The following is a 26137-nucleotide window of genomic DNA, read 5'->3' on the forward strand; positions in this document are numbered from 1 at the left end:
GTCCGGCGTTGCTGGCTTGAGCCATGTCTCAGTGAAACACATGATATTAACGTCTCTCATCTCCCGTTGGAATCGGACCCTCGCTCTCAAATCGTCCATCCTTCCCTCCAACGAACGTGCATTCGCCAGAAAGATGGATGGAATTGCTGGACGGTAACCAGATCTTTTTAATCTAAGTCTGATACCGCCTCGTCTACCTCTATGTTTCTTTCTGCCGTTTCCTTTGTTGCCGTTCTCCCGCTTGATTTCTGTTAGCCCTTCTGGGCATAAAGTGTCTCCCAACTCCAATTTGAGTCCGGAGTTTAGGTCCATAAGTGTCTGGCGGGCGTATGACATACCCGCCAGTGATGATTTAATAAAAAAAGTCGAAAAAACAAACATAATAGCTAAAAATGTGCACAATCGTCGCGGAGCTAAACCAAAGGCGACTGACCGGGGTCGCGCCATAGTCAGATATCCCTGAGTACAATGGCACAACCCGCAAGTCTCTACGTCAAACGGTTCAAAAGATACACAAAGGGGGAGGAGCCAATTACCATGGGGGCGTTGGTCAACATAGACCAATGAAAGAGGATATCCCTATTGAGTACAATGGCACAACCCTAACCTCGTTCCCAGTTTTATCTCCTCCGTGAGATAAAGACTGGTAAAGCACTACGGCCGAAAGTGTGAATTTCCAGTGTATGTACTTCCCCTGGAAGCTGCCTCCGAACGGACCAAACTTTTCCCGAATCCTGTCGGCAAACAAGCTAGAACGTCCCGGTCATGTAGTCAATTCTTCAGGCAAAGCCGTTGCAGTGGCTTAAACGAGGAAATATTGTGCACTTCACACGTTTCTATAATTGTTTTGTTGAAACCGGAAAGCCTGTAGCCGGTACTTCCTGTACTTCTGTTTTCACACTTTAGGAGGCATATCTTTACCAGCCTAGGCACAACCCGCAAGTCTCTACGACAAGCGTTTCAAAAGATACAAAAAGGGGCGTGGCCTAATGATCAATGGCACTCCCCTGAAGGGGGAGGAGCCGAACCATGGGGGCGTGGTCAACATAGACCAATGAAAGGATATCCCTACTGATTATGATGTCATAATAGAACATTCTAGAACATTTGTTTATGTATTCAACAATTCTCTCAGAATATCTCATTGTGCATCTCGAAACAGGTCTTTTCAGTCCTGTTCAGACAGATAGACTTTTTTTTATGACGCAAGGGGCAAGCCAATGCTTGTAGTTGGCAAAGAATTTAAATTATGTTTTATGTGCATTGTATGCCTGTACCTGTGCCTTTCATCCAAAAATGAAATACAAATATTTTTTTTTATTCACCTTTTCTCCCATTTTCTATATTTTTCTCCCATCCCAATTTCGTATCATCCAATTCAACCCTCCCCTGTCACGAACGCTGTTTCTTGCCTCCCACAAGCCGGCTGCAATGTGGACTAAGTCATACATAGCACAAGTCCCCTCCAGTACTTGAGGTAACAGCAGTCGCATCTTTTCACCTGCGCAGCTCGATCTCTCAGTAGCGAGGAGTAACGCGTGGGAGGCTCACGCTGCCCCCGACACTTCCTGATTCTACTGCGCAGGCGCACAAACCGACCTGTAGGAGTCGCTGTCCACAACGCCCGATCCCCACCCATCAGTTTCCCACCCCCTAATACGGCCAATGTGTATTAGTATGAACGACCAGCTAAACTGAAAGCAATGTGGAGCGCTGGGCTCGAACAGGCAAGCCCAGCGTCTCCGTCATCCGTGGCGAGCGCCTTGCCCACTACGCCACGTAGCCGCCCTAAATGAAATACAAATATATAATTTTTTTTATTATCTTTTTTAAGACCTCGCTGAATAGATATCCACTCCAAATTCCACGTCAACTTTCTTTAAAAGATTTCTTGGCAATGCCTCAACCTTTTTGTGGATGATGTATAGGGGGGCCCTGACTAATCGTGTTGTTGTTGTTTGTTTCTCTCTAGTTTCCTTTCTCCCAGACGGAGGCTGTGCCAGTCGGGTGGAGATATGAATCTGAGGTGGGAGATGAGGCTGGTACTGTCAGCTGTCCTGCTGGTGTTCTGTGGCGCCTCGCCGAATCACATCCTGTACCGGCTGAACGAGCAGCAGCCGTACAACACCCTCATCGGCAGCCTGGCGGCGGATGAGAACCTGACCGATTCCGGCCACCTGTACAAACTGGTGGTGGGCTCCCGTTACCTGCGGGTGGACCGTTACCTGCGGGTGGACGGCAAGACCGGAGACATCTACACCACCAAGCTACCCATCGACCGCGAGAGCGAGACACTGTGCCCCAATGTGTTCGAGGGCGAGTGTTTCCTGGAGTTCAAGGTGTCCATCACGGACATGAAGGGGATCAAGAGAGAGATTGAGGGCCGCATCGAGGTATTGGATGTCAATGACAACACGCCGCAGTTCTCCTCGGACACCCTCACCCTGTCGATCCCAGAGAACACACGCATCGGCGCTCTCTTCTCCATCCCCATGGCCCACGACAAGGACTCAGGCCTCAACGCGGTGGCCAACTACTTGCTGTTCACCGACGCGGACACGGACCAGCTCTTCAGCCTGCAGGTGGACGAGGATATGGGCCGGAAGCTGCCGCAGCTCAGAGTCATGGGCACCCTGGACCGCGAGCGGAAGGACTCTTATGACCTGTACATCGGCGTGGAGGACGGGGGCAACCCAATGCTGGCCAGCAGCGCTGTGCTCAGAGTCACCGTCACGGACCAGAACGACAAGTTCGAGAGGAGCCACTATGAGGCTGAGCTGTCGGAGAACAGCCCGACCGGGCACTCTGTCCTGCAGGTGAGATGCACGTGTACACACACACACACACACACACACACACACACACACACACACACACACACACACACACACACACACACACACAGACAAACACGCACACAGACAAACACACACCCAGACACACACACGTACAAACACACACACATACACAGACAAACAAACACACACACACACAGACAAACACACACGTACACAGACAAACACACACGTACACACACACACACACGTACACACACACACACACACACACACAGACAAAACACACACACAGAGACACACACAAATGCTATCATAATGCAGAGAGAGGTAATATTGTCCTTTGTTTTACCACTTTGTGATCAAGGTATTTAAAACAGAAACATTTTAAACCATTGAATTACACACAGTATTATGTTTCTATACCACTAATTAGAAGGCGTTTAGACTGCAGCATGTGAGGGAGCTGGTAAACTAGCATGATAGTTCAAGAGCACTCAAGCCTCCCTCATAGCATGACAAGCAACCTTGTTTCATTAGGGGCCTCGTCTTCCCCCTGGGGCCTGGGCAATGATCCAGAACAATGGGGTTATGGTTAAAGAAACAAGTGAAGTCAAATCATAATCGCCACTGCCAATTGATTTCCCTTCTTTAAACACCAGATGTTACAGAACACACATTAATTATTGACAAGTTCCTAGAATTGCATATTGAGTTGCAGCATGTGAGCACAGCCGCCACTATGATTAGGCACAGCCATTGAGTTGGCTATTTTCCAGGGTCAATTTGAGGCAAATGTCCAGGCATAAAATTGGTATAAATACTGTTAATCTCCTAGTCAACTATTAGTCGGCACAATCTAGTTATTTTCAATGGGTGTGTTGAGTATGCCCCCCCCCCCCCCCCCCTCCTTCATAATCTTCCATGGGATGCAGCAGCAAACGAACAGTGGGAGTAAAAGTGGTCTAATTGAAGTCTTAAGCAGGTCAGGAGTGTCAATCAAGCATTTATGCTGCCTCAAAAGAGCCACTCTTCAAATGCACCCTACGTGAAATGATTTCTCTGGGTTTCCAGTGACAGATGTAATAGAATGAGTCACATATAGAGCAATAATACCAATAAGCTCCATGGATAATCTCCTGACGGAGTCAGATTCAGTCACACATGGTGCGGTGGAGGGTTAGCTGGCCCCTATTTGAGGAAGTGATATAGTGCCATGTGATATATCCCCCAAGGTGTGTATGAGGACAAGTGATGCCATAAAATCACATTGCCAAGGTGAGTACTTGGCACGTCTGATGGCACATGTGACACACATTATTGCAATTGGACCAAGGTTGTACTCAACATCTCGGGAGAATCGCAAGTTAACATGTAGTCTAAGTGCTGCACTTACATGACCTAGTAATTTCTATGACCCCACTTTAACACCTGCTGACCTGAGCTCATAGTCGCCACACTTCTGAAAGTAGCAGTACTGGTCTACATCACATCCAATGTACTATATACACAAGACTTATGATCATAACTCTTACATTAAGATGCTTGATGAATTCAGGCCCTGGACATATGATTGTATCATATTGATTAGTTGATTGATTGATTGATTGGTATTCTGAGAAGACATGGTTGATAGTGTGTAATTCATTATTTAATCAATGCATTTGTGTCCTCAGTATATGAAGATGAATCTTGGCACACTTCCTAAGGAGGGCCAAGCAAATTGATTGTCACCAGTGTCTGTCACTCCTCCATCCTCTTCTAAGGGCATTTTGATAATGAGAGGAACATTAACACAATCACTCATCTGCCCATTAGATGCCAATGACGCATTTGACAATCACAGGATGTTTATATGGACATGGGGGTGTGCACTTAGTTTTCATAAGCCATTATGTAATATGCAGAGCATGAACTAAAAAAGAAAAAGAAATATCAATAAAGCAAAGCTTTGTAGTAATTATATGTATCATATATAACATGAATGACATATTATTACATAGTAATGGGTAGGGCTGTACCGAATGTCATTTTTTAACATTCGAAGCTTCTATTGAAGTATTCGAACGAAGCTTCGAATGTCTGTCGTCATATTTTATGACGTAATCCAAATATTTTTTTTCTTTTTTATATCTTCAAAGAAAATCCTCAATTTGAATAAAGGGGTTAATCTGATTAAATTAGTTTTTTTTTTTATTAAATCAACTTTAATGAATATAACTCATCAATTTTATAAATTATCCAATAAGGGCATGGTTGGTACGAAAGCGCCGAGTGCCAAGCGGATGCTACATTATTTATGATAAATGTTTTATAAAAAAATGTATGACTAGTCATATACTATAATAGTATAATACTATAATATTAGTGTAGCCTAATCATTATCTGCAACTGTGAAGAAAAACCCCATTGGTTTAAACAGAATGAATAGACACATTCGGTACAGCCCTAGTAATGGTGTTACTACACGCAATTAAGAAAATGTGTGTATACAGCAAACAAGCTTGGACCTTGTTTTATTTGTCCTGCTAATTCAAAACGTATCCACTTGTCTGTCCTGCAGGTTAGAGCCAATGACAATGACACAGGCACCAACTGTGAGTTTGACTACAGCCTTCACGCGCCATCTGAGACTGTTCAGAGACTCCTCCGCATCGATAACTCGACAGGCATAATCTACGTCAAGGGCCTGGTGGACCGTGAGAAGGAGAAATTCCTCATATTCTCTGTGGTGGCCAAAGGCTGTGGTCCCAAGAGCTCAAAGGTCACGGTGAACATCAAAATCAGGGACCAGAATGACAATGCACCAGCCATCAAGATTCGTGGATATGTCCTCGTCATACACCAGGACGGCGTGGCCAACATTTCAGAGGACATGCCCATCGGGACTCCTGTGGCTATGGTTGAGGTGTCGGACCGCGATGAGGGCGAGAACGCTGTAGTCACCTGTGTGGTGGCTGGCAACGTACCATTCCAGCTGCGACCCGTTAGCGCGTCGACCAATGTCCACCACCAGAGGGAGTATTTGCTGCAGACCACCACTTTGCTGGACTATGAGCGCGTCAAGGATTACAAGATCGAGATTGTTGCCGTGGACTCTGGTAACCCAGCCCTGTCCAGCACAAATTCCCTCAAAGTCCAGGTGACAGACATGAATGACAACATTCCCATCTTTTCCCCGACAATGCTGGAGGTGGACTTTGCTGAGGGTAACCAACCAGGTGACAAGGTTCGTTACGTGGTGGCGATGGATGCGGACAGCGGCACCAATGCTGAGCTGACCTATAGCATTATTGAAGCCTCAGCTACCAAGCTTTTTGAAATCGACCCCAACACTGGTGAAGTGCGCGTGAAGAACCTGCTGGATCGGGAAGACACAGAGCGCTATGAGTTCCATGTGGCAGCTGCAGACAAGGGTGTTCCCAGCAAGACGGGCACTGCCACAGTGGTGATCAATGTTCTTGACCGTAACGACAATGACCCCAAGTTTATGTTGAGTGGCTACAGCTTCTCTGTCTCAGAGAACATGGCTCCGCTCAACCCTGTTGGCGTTGTTACAGTCACTGATGCCGATAAAGGTGAGAATGCCAGGGTAAGGCTCTATGTCGAGCCGGACAATGGCAAGTTTGTCATCCAGAATGGCACTGGCACCATCCTGTCCAGTATCTCCTTTGACCGGGAAAAGGAGAGCACCTACACCTTCCGCCTCAAGGCTGTGGATGCCGGGGACCCACCCAGGTCTTCCTACGTAGGGGTGACCATCAACGTCTTAGATGAGAACGACAATGCCCCCTACGTAACCAAGCCGTCCAATTCCACCTACAAATTCCTACCACCTGTTACTGCTCCAGAAACCCGTGTGGAAGTAGTGGAGGCAGAAGACATAGATGCAGGGCCCAACGCTGAGCTTGTGTACAGCATCACTGGCGGCAACCCACATGGACTGTTCCACATCTCGCCTACCAGTGGGGAGATCACACTGGCTCATGAGTTCACCCGCAAACACAATGGCCTGCACCGCCTGGTTGTGAAGGTCACTGACAAGGGCAAACCCCCTCGCCACACCACCGCCCTGGTCCATATTTTTGTCAATGATACCATTGGCAACGTCAACCTCATAGAGTCCCTAGTAGGACACAGCCTTTACACTCCCCTGACAACAGACATTGCCGGCGACCCTAACTATGGGGTCCCACCGTCCTACTAATCACCCCAAAGTACCAGAAAATACCAGAAACTACCCCAAAATACCCCAAAGTATACCCCAAAATACCAGAAACTACCCCAAAATACCCCAAAATACCAGAAAATACCAGAAAATACCCCAAAATACCCCAAAGTATACCCCAAAATACCAGAAAATACCAGAAACTACCCCAAAATACCCCAAAGTATACCCCAAAATACCAGAAACTACCCCAAAATACCAGAAAATACCAGAAAATACCAGAAACTACCCCAAAATACCCCAAAGTATACCCCAAAATACCAGAAACTACCCCAAAATACCAGAAACTACCCCAAAATACCAGAAAATACCAGAAAATACCAGAAACTACCCCAAAATACCCCAAAGTATACCCCAAAATACCAGAAAATACCCCAAAATACCCCAAAGTATACCCCAGAGTCATGGGCACCCTGGACCGCGAGCGGAAGGACTCTTATGACCTGTACATCGGCGTGGAGGACGGGGGGAACCCACTGCTGGCCAGCAGCGCTGTGCTCAGAGTCACCGTCACGGACCAGAACGACAAGTTCGAGAGGAGCCACTATGAGGCTGAGCTGTCGGAGAACAGCCCGACCGGGCACTCTGTCCTGCAGGTGAGATGCACGTGTACACACACACACACACACACACACACACACACACACACACACACACACACACACACACACACACACACACACACACACACACACACACACACACACACACACACACCAGACAAACACGTACACAGACAAACACACACACATACACAGACAAACACGCACACAGACAAACACACACCCAGACACACACACGTACAAACACACACACATACACAGACAAACAAACACACACACACACAGACAAACACACACACGTACACAGACAAACACACACGTACACACACACACACACGTACACACAAACACACACACACACGCACACACACGTACACACAAACACACACGTACACACAAACACACACACACACACACACACACACACACACACACACACACACACACACACACACCCAGACAAACACGTACACAGACAAACACACACACATACACAGACAAACACGCACACAGACAAACACACACCCAGACACACACACGTACAAACACACACACATACACAGACAAACAAACACACACACACACAGACAAACACACACACGTACACAGACAAACACACACGTACACACACACACACACGTACACACAAACACACACACACACGCACACACACAGACAAAACACACACACAGAGACACACACAAATGCTATCATAATGCAGAGAGAGGTAATATTGTCCTTTGTTTTACCACTTTGTGATCAAGGTATTTAAAACAGAAACATTTTAAACCATTGAATTACACACAGTATTATGTTTCTATACCACTAATTAGAAGGCGTTTAGACTGCAGCATGTGAGGGAGCTGGTAAACTAGCATGATAGTTCAAGAGCACTCAAGCCTCCCTCATAGCATGACAAGCAACCTTGTTTCATTAGGGGCCTTGTCTTCCCCCTGGGGCCTGGGCAATGATCCAGAACAATGGGGTTATGGTTAAAGAAACAAGTGAAGTCAAATCATAATCGCCACTGCCAATTGATTTCCCTTCTTTAAACACCAGATGTTACAGAACACAAGTTAATTATTGACAAGTTCCTAGAATTGCATATTGAGTTGCAGCATGTGAGCACAGCCGCCACTATGATTAGGCACAGCCATTGAGTTGGCTATTTTCCAGGGTCAATTTGAGGCAAATGTCCAGGCATAAAATTGGTATAAATACTGTTAATCTCCTAGTCAACTATTAGTCGGCACAATCTAGTTATTTTCAATGGGTGTGTTGAGTATGCCCCCCCCCCCCCCTCCTTCATAATCTTCCATGGGATGCAGCAGCAAACGAACAGTGGGAGTAAAAGTGGTCTAATTGAAGTCTTAAGCAGGTCAGGAGTGTCAATCAAGCATTTATGCTGCCTCAAAAGAGCCACTCTTCAAATGCACCCTACGTGAAATGATTTCTCTGGGTTTCCAGTGACAGATGTAATAGAATGAGTCACATATAGAGCAATAATACCAATAAGCTCCATGGATAATCTCCTGACGGAGTCAGATTCAGTCACACATGGTGCGGTGGAGGGTTAGCTGGCCCCTATTTGAGGAAGTGATATAGTGCCATGTGATATATCCCCCAAGGTGTGTATGAGGACAAGTGATGCCATAAAATCACATTGCCAAGGTGAGTACTTGGCACGTCTGATGGCACATGTGACACACATTATTGCAATTGGACCAAGGTTGTACTCAACATCTCGGAGAATCGCAAGTTAACATGTAGTCTAAGTGCTGCACTTACATGACCTAGTAATTTCTATGACCCCACTTTAACACCTGCTGACCTGAGCTCATAGTCGCCACACTTCTGAAAGTAGCAGTACTGGTCTACATCACATCCAATGTACTATATACACAAGACTTATGATCATAACTCTTACATTAAGATGCTTGATGAATTCAGGCCCTGGACATATGATTGTATCATATTGATTAGTTGATTGATTGATTGATTGGTATTCTGAGAAGACATGGTTGATAGTGTGTAATTCATTATTTAATCAATGCATTTGTGTCTTCAGTATATGAAGATGAATCTTGGCACACTTCCTAAGGAGGGCCAAGCAAATTGATTGTCACCAGTGTCTGTCACTCCATCCTCTTCTAAGGGCATTTTGATAATGAGAGGAACATTAACACAATCACTCATCTGCCCATTAGATGCCAATGACGCATTTGACAATCACAGGATGTTTATATGGACATGGGGGTCTTGCACTTAGTTTTCATAAGCCATTATGTAATATGCAGAGCATGAACTAAAAAAGAAAAAAAAATATCAATAAAGCAAAGCTTTGTAGTAATTATATGTATCATATATAACATGAATGACATATTATTACATAGTAATGGGTAGGGCTGTACCGAATGTCATTTTTTAACATTCGAAGCTTCTATTGAAGTATTCGAACGAAGCTTTGAATGTCTGTCGTCATATTTTATGACGTAATCCAAATATTTTTTTTCTTTTTTATATCCTCACAAAAAAAATCCTCAATTTGAATAAAGGGATTAATCTGATTAAATTAGTATTTTTTTTTTATTAAATCAACTTTCTTTAATGAATATAACTCATCAATTTTGTCAACATAAATAATCCAATAAGGGCATGGTTGGTACGAAAGCGCCGAGTGCCAAGCGGATGCTACATTATTTATGATAAATGTTTTATAATAAAATGTATGACTAGTCATATACTATAATAGTATAATACTATAATATTAGTGTAGCCTAATCATTATCTGCAACTGTGAAGAAAAACCCCATTGGTTTAAACAGAATGAATAGACACATTCGGTACAGCCCTAGTAATGGTGTTACTACACGCAATTAAGAAAATGTGTGTATACAGCAAACAAGCTTGGACCTTGTTTTATTTGTCCTGCTAATTCAAAACGTCTCTACTTGTCTGTCCTGCAGGTTAGAGCCAATGACAATGACACAGGCACCAACTGTGAGTTTGACTACAGCCTTCACGCGCCATCTGAGACTGTTCAGAGACTCCTCCGCATCGATAACTCGACAGGCATAATCTACGTCAAGGGCCTGGTGGACCGTGAGAAGGAGAACTTGAAATTCCTCATATTCTCTGTGGTGGCCAACGGCTGTGGTCCCAAGAGCTCAAAGGTCACGGTGACCATCAAAATCAGGGACCAGAATGACAATGCACCAGCCATCGAGATTCGTGGATTTGGCCTCGTCATACACCAGGACGGCGTGGCCAACATTTCAGAGGACATGCCCATCGGGACTCCTGTGGCTATGGTTGAGGTGTCGGACCGCGATGAGGGCGAGAACGCTGTAGTCACCTGTGTGGTGGCTGGCAACGTACCATTCCAGCTGCGATCGGCCAATGACCACCGCAAGAGGAAGTATTTCCTGCAGACCACCACTTTGCTGGACTATGAGCGCGTCAAGGATTACAGGATCGAGATTGTTGCCGTGGACTCTGGTAACCCAGCCCTGTCCAGCACAAATTCCCTCAAAGTCCAGGTGACAGACATGAATGACAACATTCCCATCTTTTCCCCGACAATGCTGGAGGTGGACTTTGCTGAGGGTAACCAACCAGGTGACAAGGTTCGTTACGTGGTGGCGATGGATGCGGACAGCGGCACCAATGCTGAGCTGACCTATAGCATTATTGAAGCCTCAGCTACCGAGCTTTTTGAAATCGACCCCAACACTGGTGAAGTGCGCGTGAAGAACCTGCTGGATCGGGAAGACACAGAGCGCTATGAGTTCCATGTGGCAGCTGCAGACAAGGGTGTTCCCAGCAAGACAGGCACTGCCACAGTGGTGATCAATGTTCTTGACCGTAACGACAATGACCCCAAGTTTATGTTGAGTGGCTACAGCTTCTCTGTCTCAGAGAACATGGCTCCGCTCAACCCTGTTGGCGTTGTTACAGTCACTGATGCCGATAAAGGTGAGAATGCCAGGGTAAGGCTCTATGTCGAGCCGGACAATGGCAAGTTTGTCATCCAGAATGGCACTGGCACCATCCTGTCCAGTATCTCCTTTGACCGGGAAAAGGAGAGCACCTACACCTTCCGCCTCAAGGCTGTGGTCCATATTTTTGTCAATGATACCATTGGCAACGTCAACCTCATAGAGTCCCTAGTAGGACACAGCCTTTACACTCCCCTGACAACAGACATTGCCGGCGACCCTAACTATGGGGTCCTACTAATCACCCCAAAGTACCAGAAAATACCAGAAAATACCAGAAACTACCCCAAAATACCCCAAAGTATACCCCAAAATACCAGAAACTACCCCTAAATACCCCAAAATACCAGAAAATACCAGAAAATACCAGAAAATACCCCAAAATACCCCAAAGTATACCCCAAAATACCAGAAACTACCCCAAAATACCCCAAAATACCAGAAAATACCAGAAAATACCAGAAACTACCCCAAAATACCCCAAAATACCCCAAAATACCCCAAAGTATACCCCAAAATACCAGAAACTACCCCAAAATACCAGAAAATACCCCAAAATACCCCAAAGTATACCCCAAAATACCAGAAACTACCCCAAAATACCAGAAAATACCCCAAAGTATACCCCAAAATACCAGAAACTACCCCAAAATACCAGAAACTACCCCAAAATACCCCAAAGTATACCCCAAAATACCAGAAAATACCAGAAACTACCCCAAAATACCCCAAAGTATACCCCAAAATACCAGAAACTACCCCAAAATACCCCAAAATACCAGAAAATACCAGAAACTACCCCAAAATACCAGAAAATACCAGAAACTACCCCAAAATACCCCAAAGTATACCCCAAAATACCAGAAAATACCAGAAAATACCCCAAAATACCCCAAAGTATACCCCAAAATACCAGAAACTACCCCAAAATACCAGAAAATACCAGAAACTACCCCAAGATACCAGAAAATACCCCAAAATACCAGAAACTACCCCAAGATACCAGAAAATACCCCAGAATACCCCAAAATACCCCAAAGTATACCCCAAAATACCAGAAACTACCCCAAAATACCAGAAAATACCCCAAAATACCAGAAACTACCCCAAGATACCAGAAAATACCCCAGAATACCCCAAAATACCAGAAACTACCCCAAAATACCAGAAACTACTCCAAAATACCAGAAACTACCCCAAAGTATACCCCAAAATACCAGAAAATGTCTAGGAAGAGAAAACCACCTTGTGTCATCCTTTACTTTGATGAACAATTAGAAGATGTTAGAAGATTTTGTTGTGGGCAGGATGCTACATCTGTTTTAGGAGTGGATCGCACATTTAATTTGGGGGCTTGCTTCTTAACAGTGACTGTGTTCAAAAACCCCAAACTTTTTAAGAAAGAGACTGGAGAGCCACCATTATTCATTGGGCCACTGTATTTGCACTGGGACGGCAGCTTTGAGACTTACCATGATTTCTTTGCCCATTTGAAATCAAAGTTGTCGGTGGCATATTTAGCAACAGAAATAAATATCAGTGAGGACATAGTTATTGGATCCGATCAGGAACGGGCAATTTTAAAGGCCATAGAGTCTTTGTTTCCTGAAGCGAGTCATATTTTGTGAAACATTATCTAACACATAAAGTGGGAATGGACGCAAAAAAGAGAGCAGTACTTGAGAATAAGCTGTTCCATAATGCTAATTCTCTTACCTACTGTAAAAACGAGTATGACTTTTGTGAAAATGTACTTGAACTTGAAACATATATAGAATCAAATTGCCCAGAGTTCACTACATATTTCTCTAAGTTAATACCTACATTGAAAAAGAAAATAATGGAGACAAAGAACAGAAAGAAATGGATTCCTGATAATTGGACAAATAATAATTGTGAAGCAATGAATCATGTAATTAAGCTGGCTACTAATTTGAAACCACAAAAGTTACCAGATCTGATATTAAAACTCCAACAAATTTCTCAACTTCAAAATATAGATGTGCGCAGATGCCTTCATGGCCAAGGTAATTGTAACTGAGGGGTTACAAAACCCTGACTGTATTAAAGATTGTGATAGATTAAACCACTGCTAGTTATGTACTTTAATTACTGGCCAGACAGTACATCAAATATAGATGGTGAACACCCACAAGAACACGGCATTGACAAAGAAATAGTATTTGAGGGTATTTTATTATTATGCAACATTAGGTTACAGAATGAGAATTAGGGTCGCGCTTGTATGGCGAAGAATATGCGTAAAGTCAGTCAATAGCATGAGTCACTAAGAATAGCAGGAATCCTACGATGGGTCTAAGTTGACACCACCTGTCGTACAATAGCAACTATATACGGCAACGCTGATACCGCCTGGAGACAATGGGTTCCCTCCGGGGGTGTAAGGCCTGGAGGGTAGAGGAATGTTCGGATACTCCGTCTGATTCAATGAAGAATAAAGAGACTCCAGGTACAGGAGTCGGTCCTTGTAAATCCCACGATCAGCAGCAAAGCAATAGTTGTAATCCAAATGCTCGATAGCACTGATGACAGCTAGCCAGCCTCCGTCCACGAGGCCAGCCCGAGTTGTAATCCTCACGAGGTTGAATCCCAAACGATAGTGGAAATCAACGATGCTCTTCTCCGGGTAACACGTTCCAAATCAATATAATCCAACCAGTAATGGTTCTGCAATCACCGACGTTGGTTCTCCTGTGCACATGTCCAACGGTTCTCCGACTAGGACTCCTCGGGTGTGGGCAACGTATTTAGGCCACACACCCTGGCTAAGTACACTAGCTAAAAACACGACGAACCGCTGGGTAATGCTACACATGAACGAACTGTGGCCGCACGATATACAATAAATGAACGACTATTTACTTCACATTAGATTAGGTCGAACTTGACGTTACTACATTAAACTCTGACACTTTACTATTCTATTCGCACATATTCTCAACGCACGAGTTGCTCACTTCACCACGATGAACTACGTTGGCTTGTTTAGATGGACAAGCAGGTGCTCGGGGTAAGGTGGGGTAAGGTGGGGTAAGGTACTGCTGCGCGCATCTTGTGCTGTATATATACTTAAGTGACGATCTAGTCCCAAACCGCAGTCTGTCTGGTATCAATACGCTGTCTCCGGGCATGTTCTGACATGCCTGAACTTGTCTTTGAACCTGGCATTGGGGGCCTGCGAGGTGGCGCCTAGGGGCGCTGTCTAATAAGGAGAGCGAATATTACTCTGGTTTGAACGCAGGTAAAGGGATATTCCGTGTATATATAAATAATATACAAAGTATATAAAACAATAAAGGTAGATTCTCAGTTTAATCTGGCCCTTCACAACAGTAATTATACTTTAAAGCCAGAATTTAAAAGATATGAGGTCCCCAATGTCATATGGGACACTATAACTAAAGATGAGCAGAATGAGCTATATTTAAAGTTCTTGAAAGTTAAGATGGTACCTAAGGCTAAAACAATAGAATCAAATGATGGTCAGTTGAGCATTCCAGTGGTACCCCAGCTAGCCAAAAAGCCTGGCCAAAAAAGAATGGCAAAAAATGAGCGAACAACTTCAAAAAGAAGAAAAGTGAAGACATAAGTATGTTCACTTCATGCATGCTCATAAGAGATTTGATTTCGTTTTTTATATTTTTTTTATATGTGTTTTTTGTAGATGACACAGAATTTTTAATTTATTTTGTATTTAACCAGGAAGTCCCATTGAGATACAAGATCTCTTTTGCAAGGGAGACCTGGCCAAGATGACAGCAATAACATTTGCAATATATCAGACAGCAATGTTTTTGTGTTTACATGTATTGTATATTGTATATATGTACTTTTATTATGTTCTTGTGTGATGTATACAATATACAATACATGTAAACACAAAAACACAAAACAGAATAGTCTACATAATAGTAAAGGTGTATGACAGTAAAATACAGGGTAATACAGTAATTTTGCAGTTGGGACCCGACTACAGAAAGCAGCGAAATTCTTTTTGTAGGAAGTTATGTAATACAGATTTAAATTTGTTGAGAGAGACCAGGTATCTAAGTGGATATGGTCTTGTAGCCCATTCCATGACCAAAGTGTGAAGCTTGAAAAAGCTGTTCTTCCTAGTTCAGTGTGTATTCTAGTTTTTTAAGTAGCCATCTTGTGGACCTGAATGTAATGTAATGACACAGTTAGAATGTCCTGTTATGTTGTCATGTATAGCCTATAGTTGTCTCTTTTCTTCCGTCCTTACTGGAATTTGTTCAAAAATGTTATACTGTTCTGTTATTATTGTTGTTGATGTTGTTTTGTTATTGTTGAACATTTAAAATAAAATTGAAAAAAAAAAAATTATACTCTTTGTTCAGTGTTCAATACAGATGTTATTACATTTGGAGATTATAATATATTAAAATAAACATTTGTTTTGAAAATATGTGGTACTTTGGGAATGGGAAATGGACTCCACATATATAGCACTTTCCTACCTGCACAAATAGCTTTATAATTGCCTCTCCTTCACCAATTCACACATGCACTCACAGAGCAATGGCAGCCAGATGCCATGCAAGGTGCTAGCCTGCTTATTGGAGTAATTTGGGGTTCAGTGTCTTGAAGGACACTTCGGCATGTGAACAGAAGGAGCTGGGATTCAAACCACTGACCAAACCATTGACCATATCATTAGTTGACCTGCTCTACCTCTGAGCCAGTATTTTGTGGTACATTGAGGTATACTTTGGGGAACTTTGAGGTTCTTTGGGGTATTTCGTGATACTTTGGTATTTTAGGGTATACTTTGTGGTATACTTTGGGGTATTTTCTGGTATTTTGGGGTATTTTCTGGTATTTTCTGGTACTTTGGGGTATTCTTTGGGGTATTTTAGGGTAGTTTCTGGTATTTTCTGGTATTTTGGGGTAGTTTCTGGTATTTTGGGGTATACTTTGGGGTATTTTGGGGTAGTTTCTGGTATTTTCTGGTATTTCCTGGTATTTTGGGGTAGTTTCTGGTATTTTGGGGTATACTTTGGGGTATTTTCTGGTATTTTCTGGTATTTTGGGGTATACTTTGGGGTATTTTGGGGTAGTTTCTGGTATTTTCTGGTATTTTCTGGTACTTTGGGGTGATTAGTAGGACCCTAACTATGCCCTGGCCTAATAAACTAACCTACACTGTAACACGCAACACTTTGATGAACATTGTTACTCAGCTGATAGAGTTGTACCCTTCCTGATGACTTGTCGTACAGAACTTGTAAGTCGCTTTGGATAAAAGCGTCAGCTAAATGACTAAATGTGAATATCTGATCACCACTACGGCCACAATGACCAGGATGACCCCAGCGATGCTTTCTGCAGTATCGGTACCAGCTGGCGAGTGTTCTACCGCAAGTTGTTGACGCGCTGTTCAGAGCGCTCAGCGCGCTTGCCCCCCGGCTCCTCCGAGTCCAGCCCTCCCCCTCACAGAGTCACAGAGAGCCGTCTTCTTCAGTTAGTAAACAAACATTTTAGCTGAAGATGGTAAATGCAGAGCCTCCACAACTTGTGCTTGTGGATAAAGAAAACAGCAGAAGTGCTGTTTGGAGGTACTTCGGGTTTCAAGTAAACAACGAAGGACAAGCTACAAATGCCCCAATGCTATTTGCAAGCGGTGTTAGAGCAGTGCCAGCGCCGATCTCCATAAAGAAATGAAAGAGGTTTGTGACAGCTGCTCTTTCAACGTCACTGTGACTGAAGCATTAAACCATTAACTCTAGTTTAATACATGATACGTTGTCTACTGATGGCGCATAATATCAACAGCTGATTCGTTGTAACGTTACAGCTACCAGCTAACGTTAGCTACTGCTAGCTCCGTTAGCTTAGCTGGCTACTTGTATAATTACTGCATGGTAACGGAGTAACGTTAACGTTTAAACGTTATGTCGAGGTCATACAATACTACAGTCGACATAAGGTTAACGTTACCCCTTTCCATCAAGTGTTTAAATAGCAGCAATCTTGTTGAAAATGTAACGTTACTAAAATGCTCCGAGCATAGCCTCTCTCTCTCTCTCTATCGCTACCTCTCTCTCTCTCTCTCTATCTACCGCTACCTCCCTCTCTCTCTCTCTCTCTACCGCCCTCTCCCTCTCTCTTTCTCTCTCTCTCTCTATCTCTCTCTCTCTCTCTCTCTCTCTCTCTCTCTCTCTCTCTCTCTCTCTCTCTCGTTATCTTTAAATAAAAACGAAACTGTTACTAACTGTAATATAAACAGTTCAGTTTGTCAGGTACATGCAACACAGATTACAGTGTTTACATCTGTCTGCTTGAGAAAATACCATGTTCTGCATTTGCAATAAAAATGATTGAAGTGAGATGAACAGTTATTTTTAAATGTGTGATCTAAAGATAAACGGGTTTTAAAATTGTTATATTTATCTTCTCTTATAGTACCAGAGAGAAGCTAAATTTGAAGCTAAATTTGTTTAAAAAAAAAATAAAAAATTATATATATATATATTTTTTTTTATATCGAAATAATATCGAAGTATCGATACTTTTCAAGGTATCGTATCGAAGTCGAAATTCCAGTATCGTGACAACACTACTGTTGTGAAGGATCAGATTAAACCGAATATGTATATTTATATATATATATTTAATTGTATTTGTATATCGTTTGATATCCCCTGTATATTCCTTGTACAATATGCATTGAATATCCCCGTTTCTACTAAACAGCCCATAATAGTTTCATTCTACCATTGGACTAGAACATGGCGCCAGGTTGCCATACCCCTAGGTTCAAGTTCAATCGTGCCGCCTAACATGTCGAGGCAGCCCCCGGTTCCGCGCAGTAATATGCCGGGCGAAATACGTGTGGTACTATTTGTTCATAGCGCATATATATATGACGCTCGTAAAGTAGAACTTTCTTTTAGTCCAGTTCTTTACCCTCCAACAGAGTGACAGACGCAAAAGCCTCCCCACGAAGCACGTGCAGTGTAGTAGGGCCTACTTGGCCCAGAATAGGCATTGAGATATCGTGTAGATTAATAGTTGAATGGTCATAGTTTGGCACCATACCGTCGAGTTGGACGTATTCTATTAAGCTAATAATAGTCTATTTATGTATGGTGCATCGTTCGGTTCGAGTTCTACAGTTATCAGTACCCCCATCGTTCCTGACGTTATCTGGACGCTTATCCAGGCTGGTCAGACCCCTAGTGGTGATTGCATCCGAGGAGCTCCGGGTCAAGAGCGACTGGACCTGTATATTGGATTACTCTACCCGACGACGGCGAGCCTTCCACGGCTCTTGGATTATGCTTTATGTGCTTTGATTATTCCATGGATAAAGGCCAACACTGTCGAGTGTTGGAATTACCCCCCGGAGAGGACTACAGGTGAGGCGGCGCTCTACACGTGAGGTCGCACCACGTCTCTCCGTTGTGGACCGGCAGATACCGTTCCACAGAGGGTCCAGCTGTGTTCGTCTACGGCCCGAGGTTCTGTGGGCACTGGGTCTAAGACTTTGGATTCTCCCAAGACACCGTCGGCCAGATGGGATACCGCCAGCGACTTCTCTTACCCCCCCCCCCCTCCTACTGTCTTACAACCAGCGGGATCCCCCCCCCCCTTAGTGTATCCAGCTATAATTATTTAAGTACTATCGCTATCGTTTCCTAAATATTCCAGGTTGTATACTTACTCCCTGCGCAACCAGAGATTGGACATTCAATGTTGATTTACCTACGAATACTCATTTGCCATAAAAGTGCATACTTAACATTTCAAATCATAAATGTAATTAAGTGAATATTGTGTACACCCTTTGCTGTATTAAATATTCGATTTGGTCCATTTGTGTTGGTTCGTTTCATCAGGTGGGAAAGTGTTCATCATACTTATATCTTGTACTGGGTGGCCAGAAGTTAAAGTACATGAGGTAGTGGTATTAAATATCATATCTAACAATACAGTCAGGGAATTGTACCCCTCAGCTACAATTGGTCCTTCGAGCCGGATGGTAACTAGTGTAATATTAATATAGTGTTATTAATATCGAAATGGCCTATGATGAACACTCCACGAAACGATCCTCCTAACCTAGAACGCCCGCGGCGCAGACGACAGACACCTCAGTACTTAGAGGCTTACACTGTCAGTCAACTACCTAGCCTTCGACAAACGGTAAACGTAGTAAAAGTAGAAAGTAAAATTATGTCTGACCTTAACGACCAGGTTTCCCCGACCACAGAGGCCCTAGTAGGTCCTAATGTAACTGACCAAGCCCACGGTGGAGACCAGGAGGGAATTGACATGCCTTTACCCCCCGCCACTACTAAAGAAGTAGTCCCCGACACGCCCCGGGAGGAAGACAACCCTACAGAGAGAGAACTCTGCACGGAAGAAGAGGAGAGCGCCGAGGAACTAGAGCTCCAGGACTCCCCAACGAGTACCCCCAGGAGCGGTTCACGCAGGAGCGGCTCACCTCCACTACCGCCTTCCCCCAGCGAAGCGGAGAGGATACTACAACAGGCGTTCCTCGTCAGCCTGACAGCCTCTACCGAACGCGATCGGCTCCAAGCACAGACGCTTAGCGAGCGCGAACGTCTCCAAGCCCAGGCGACCAGCGAGCGCGAACACCTCCAAGCACAGCAACGGAGCGAAGAACAGCGCACAAGTCTGGAGATGAGACGCTTCCAGATGGAAGAGAATATGGCAAGAGACCGCGCCGACGCCCAGCGCACCGCTGCCGGTGCCCAAAGAGACGCAGAGCGCGACAGACTACAAGCGCAACTAATAGAGCAGCTGATCAAAAGGACAACTCCCTCTCCCTCCGCCAGGGGCTCAAGGAACTCGTCGAGACAGCAGTCAAGAGCAGCGTCACCGCAACGAGCAAGCGACCCTGAACTTGACCAACAGACCGAGTCTAGACCCCCCGCAGACCCCCTTCCCATACCGGTCCAAGCGAGACCCAGCTACAAGGAAGGAGCGGCCTACACTGCGGAGAAGCTAAATAAACGATTACAAGATCTGGAAGATTTGATAGAAGAAGAAGAGGGAGAAGAGGAGAACCAAGCCCGACGACAGCACAGTACTCCACCGGACCAGGAGGTCCCATACAGTCCAGGCTATACCCCCGCGGCGCTGCGCTACAGACCCCCGACTCTATTTACGGGTGAGCACGACGCACGACCAGCCCCGAGGAACAGTACCTGGACCAGCGGGCCATGGTACCCTGCCAGTACCGGCCCACAGCGAGGCGCAAGAGGGGACTCGCCCAGGAGGTCTCTCCCCCAACGCTCGCCGATGTATTCGCCATCCACGGCGTCATACAACGCCACGCCATCAATCCCAGACTTCGCCTATGAGAGTCGAGCACAGTACACGGAGCTCCGGATGTGCTTAGAGACAATGCTGGCGGATGTCATTGATGAACGCCACAAGTATGCAATATTATTGAAGCACCTGAAAGTACAGCGAGCACACAATATAGCTCTAGCCTATGCTACCTCCTCGACCCCATACACAGCGGCCCTTGCAGCGCTGGATCAAAGATATGGACGTATATGGGATTACGTAATCCAGGAGATAAGGCATATTGACCGCCTACCCCCAGCCACAGACAATCGCTCACTAGATGACCTGTCAATCAAAGTGCAGTCCCTGGTGGGGATGCTGGGAGCTCAACGGGAGAAGGGCAGGCATGAGCTGCACGCCAACTCTAACGTTGAGAGGATTTTGGAGAAGCTGCCACCCGCAAGACAGGAGCGCTTTCGGCGGCAGAGGGACTACCGAGATCCCGACGGCCCCGAGCCATCCCTCCTTGATCTGGCCGACTTCCTGGCGAGAGAGGTCAGCAGCTTACGACTGGACACCTTCGGGCGGAGCACGCCAAGCTCCAGAGAGGGACCCAGGAGAATAAATGATGGAAGAAGATCGGTGACTGTCATGCACCAATCAGAGTCAGTACCGAGCAGTAAGAGTCACAGCACCCCCTCGAGGAAGGAGAAGTGGAAGATAGCGTGTCCCTACTGTGAGAAAGAACACTGGCTGTCACAATGTGACACATTCACAAAGATGAATGCAGAAGAAGTGAGCCAATGGATAAAGTCCAACCGGCGCTGTTATCGATGTGCGCGGCCCCACATGGCAGCCGAATGCCGCCTAAAGAAAAGGTGCAGCCGGTGCGATGGAGCCCATCTAGATATACTACACGATAGTAACGGAAGACGGCCTACACCTGCACCACGGAGCGGCACCAAGGCAAGTGTCATGTACATTGACCCCGCCAGCAGCAACGGAGCTCAAGTGCTCTTAAAGGTAGTCCGTGTGACATTGAGCTACCAGGATAAAGTCATGGACACTTACGCCGTCCTTGATGACGGGTCAGAGAAGACCCTTCTGCTCGCCTCCGCTGCGACTCAACTGGGACTGCGGGGGAGCAAGAACGAAATGACGATTCGGACAATAAGAAGAGATTTAAAGACGATAAAGGGCGAGAATGTCTCCTTCACTATCGCAGCCAACGGGCAGCCAGAGCGACAGTACAAGATCACAAATGCTTTCACCAGCCAAGAAATAGGACTCTCGCAGTACACCTACCCTGTCACCAAGTTGATGGATAAATATGTGCACCTGCGCCAATTACCTATCCCGCTCATAAACGGCGCTACCCCGACCCTGTTGATAGGCTCCGACCATGCAGAACTCATAGTCCCGATTGACCGGGTCCATACCGGTCCCCGAGGCTGTCCTGCAGCCGTCGAGACCCGCTTAGGATGGACATTACAAGGCCCCCTCGCTAAATCTCTCAACCGAACCGCAGCCACTAGCTGCTTCCACTCCCGAACGACAGAAGAAGACACCACTCTCCTGCAGCATGTCGAGAGGCTATGGACCCTAGAGACAATGCCCTTTAAGAACGAAAAGAAAGACATTCGCTCTAAAGAAGACATTTACGCCATCCACCTACTCGAGCAGGGGACAAAGAGAGTCACAGTCGGCGGAGTGATGAGATACGCAACTCCACTCCTGAGGAGAGAGGGAATGCCCCCCTTTCACGCAAAGAAAGACGCCACGGAGCGCTATCTACTGAACACAGAGCGGCGCCTAGCCAAAGACCCCGCTCAACAGAGTGTGTACCGAGCTGAGATTGAGAAGCTAATCACAGCGGGACACGTAACAAAGATTGACATTAAAGAGGCCGATCAGACGACCGAATCATGGTACGTGCCGCATCACAAGGTCCATCACAATGGCAAGGATCGCATTGTGTTTAACTGCAGCTACCAGATCGGATCCCAAAATCTGAATAAAGAGCTCTTGCCCGGCCCCACACTCGGCCCCTCCCTACTAGGCGTGCTACTGCGCTTCCGCCAGGACAAGGTGGCTATAAGCGGGGATATCAAAGGGATGTTCTTGCAAGTGAGACTAGTAGAGGAGGACAAGCCTCTGCTACGGTTCCTATGGAGAGAGAAGATCGGAGATGAGAACCCATCCATCTACCAGTGGGAAGTACTCCCCTTCGGAACCACATGCAGCCCGTGCTGTGCTACATTTGCACTACAGAAACACGTCACAGAGGACCCAGCAGCAGATGAAGAGGTCCAACACAGTGTGAAGAACAGTTTCTACGTAGACAACTGTCTACAAAGCGTCTCGACTCAAGAAGAAGCCGAGGCTCTCCTAATCAAGTTACGCGCCTCCCTAATCAAAGGAGGCTTTGATCTCAGGCAGTGGGCCAGCAGTGACCCGCACGTATTGCGCAGCCTCTCCTCCGCAGACAAGGCTGCCAGCAGCGAGACCTGGATGGCGACAATCCCAGGAGAAGCCCAAGAAATGACACTAGGATTAGTCTGGCGCTTCAAAACAGACTCGCTCCACTATAGACACAAACCCTTGGCTCCAGAGCAAGGAAGGTCGGCGGCGATACCGACCACCAGACGGAGTGTGTACAGAACACTCGCCAGACAATATGACCCGCTGGGATGTATTCTACCTTACACCACCAGGGCAAAGATGATTGTACGAGCACTATGGGACAAGGACCAGGGCTGGGACGACCCAATACCCGCACACCTTGCCTCAACATGGAGAGAGTGGGAGACGGAACTCCGCTCACTCCCAGGTGTCAACATACGCCGCAGCTACTTCCCATCCACAGTGAGGCCAGAGACATGCGAGATTGAGCTACACGTCTTCAGCGATGCCTCCGAAGTAGCCTACGGATCGGTTGCTTATTTGCGTGCCCAAGAGATGGGAGGAGAGATACACACTGCTTTCATACTGGCCCGCTCAAGGATAGCCCCACGTAAGCAACAATCTATCCCACGTCTAGAGCTCTGCGCAGCCCTCGCAGGAGCGCATCTAGCCACGTTAATCCAACATGAACTCACCATTCCGGTGCATAGAACAATCTTGTGGTCAGATTCCACGACAGTACTCACATGGATTAAGTCTGATTCGTGCAGATACAAAGTCTTCGTGGGAGTCAGAATCACCGAGATTCAGGAACTAACAGAAGAGGCAAGCTGGAGATATGTGGATACCAAACACAACCCAGCTGACGTCATCACCCGGGGAATGTCCCTGGATGACCTAACCCGTCACAACATCTACAGTGACGGACCAGCATTCCTCCAGCTCCCGGAAGGAGATTGGCCTACGCCCACCCCGAGGGAAGCAAGTAGAGAGGAGGCTGAGAACAAGAAGCCTATGTTCTGTGGACTGAGCACTGTCGCCTCCACAGACCCGAACATAGATGACTGCATTACCCTAGAGTGCGCAACAAAGGACATTCCTGCGGCACCACCCAGAGATTCAGTCCACCACTGACATGTCAGCAGCTGACTACAAAGAAGCAGAACTTCTTCTACTACAACGAGCCCAGAGAGACTCGTTCCCCGATGAGCTAGACTGTCTACAGGGAGGAAACCCCGTCCCATCAGACAGCAGACTGATTCACCTGGCACCAGAGAGTGACGCACATAATCTCATCAGAGTGGGTGGTCGCCTGCGGAGAGCCCCCGATCTACCAGATGACATTAAGCACCCGATCGTCTTGAACAGCCGACACAAGGTCACAGAGCTGATCATAAAGAAATACGACGAGGATGTACACCACGCAGGAGCAGAGAGAGTCTTCGCGGAGATCAGACGTCGTTATTGGATATTACAAGGGAGAGAAGCAGTACGGCGCTTCCAGCGAACCTGTCTAGACTGCCGTAAGTGGCGCGCGCAGCCCAGCATACCACGGATGGCTGACCTACCCCCCTGTCGCCTCCGAATCGGCGACAAGCCATTCCACTCCACAGGCATGGACTGTTTTGGCCCGTTGTATATAAAAAGAGGAAGAGGCACCGAGAAGCGGTGGGGTATTGTTTTACGATAGCTCTGATCTATGACTTTTATGCATGTCACTTACGTCGCGCCATGACTTGGCTTAATACCTCCGTGGGTCCGTGTAGCGTTTTTTTTTTTTATTATTATTATTCTGTGTGTGTACATATTTTTATTGGACTTCAAAGATCCATTAACGTTTCAGATACGTTCTGCTAACCACACACACGGCATACGTCATCATCTAAGGTTCATATGCTGTTGACCTACTAGGTCGATAAAAAAATAAGACAAACTGTTGTACAGAGCCTCGTCTGACAAGGCGGTCTAATTACACTATGACTGCTGGAATATTCTGTAACCTCTACTCTATGTGAATCATAGGAAACAACAGACTTCACAGCGGAACATCGCCCTCCCCTGGCCTGGTGGACGCACTGCACACATATTATAACCCCCCCCCTTTTGCAATAATTCCAATTCTAGGCTTTTTATTTTTATTTTTTTATTTATTTATTTTTAAACTTAGCCATGTTCTTATAAGGTTTAAGTGAATTTACTTTTTGAGGCATTTTATCTCTTTTTTTGGGAGTGTGGCTAGCAGACACTGAGAGAATAATCTACTTATGGTAGGTTTGAGAGTTTTAGACCCTATGGTAATATGCATAGGGTTGTTATGGTTGATATGCTCGATATGGGGATACTGGATAAGTATTTTAAAGGGGGGGAGGGGGGTGTGAATGGGGGATGGGGGGTTTTGTGTTTTTTGTTTGTTTTTATGCTCGGATTTCAACAGGACCTTAACAGTTGGATATATATCTATAATGAAGTGCTACTCCAGACGAATTACATTCAGGCATACTGCAACCTGTTTAGACTATGGCTAATTTAAATATCTTGATTTGGAATACAGGGGGTCTTAATATTCATCATAAACGCACAAGCGTATTAACATGGATGAAAAGACAACAGGTTGATGTGGCTCTTTTAAGTGAAACGCATATTTTAATGGCTGACGATGCAAAGCTGGCGGATAAAGTATCAAAACATAAGCCCCTCCTCCTTTGGCACCAAGTAGCTAAACGGAAGTTGAATATAAAATTATTAGACATGGTCTGATACAGATGGTCGAGTTACTATTGCCAAGATAGATTATTTTAACAGGAAAATTGCTTTGGTAGCGGCTTACGCCCCTAATGTTTATGACGCTAA

General features: G+C 45.6%; 2 protein-coding genes across 2 annotated transcripts in view; both read left to right on the plus strand.

Moving 5' to 3' along the window:
* Window positions 1-2015: 2015 nt before the first annotated feature.
* Window positions 2016-7002, plus strand: LOC311229758 (protocadherin-1-like; the record flags this gene model as incomplete). The annotated part of the gene is made up of 2 exons (XM_084315833.1): window positions 2016-2816; window positions 5359-7002. 2 exons carry the CDS (start codon window positions 2016-2018, stop codon window positions 7000-7002), a joined length of 2445 nt encoding a protein of 814 aa, XP_084171959.1.
* A 425-nt stretch (window positions 7003-7427) lies between these two features.
* LOC311229759 (protocadherin-1-like) overlaps window positions 7428-26137 on the plus strand; it is a gene marked incomplete at both ends in the record, with an annotated part of 53829 nt that continues 35119 nt past the window's right edge. The window contains 2 exons of the mRNA XM_084315834.1: window positions 7428-7619; window positions 10553-11755. Coding sequence (XP_084171960.1) covers window positions 7428-7619; window positions 10553-11755 — 1395 coding nt within the window. The remainder of the gene's footprint in view (window positions 7620-10552; window positions 11756-26137) is intronic.

The sequence above is a fragment of the Notolepis coatsorum genome, assembly GCF_963971535.1.
Source record: "Notolepis coatsorum genome assembly, chromosome: 6".
In the NCBI taxonomy this organism is placed as follows: domain Eukaryota; kingdom Metazoa; phylum Chordata; class Actinopteri; order Aulopiformes; family Paralepididae; genus Notolepis; species Notolepis coatsorum.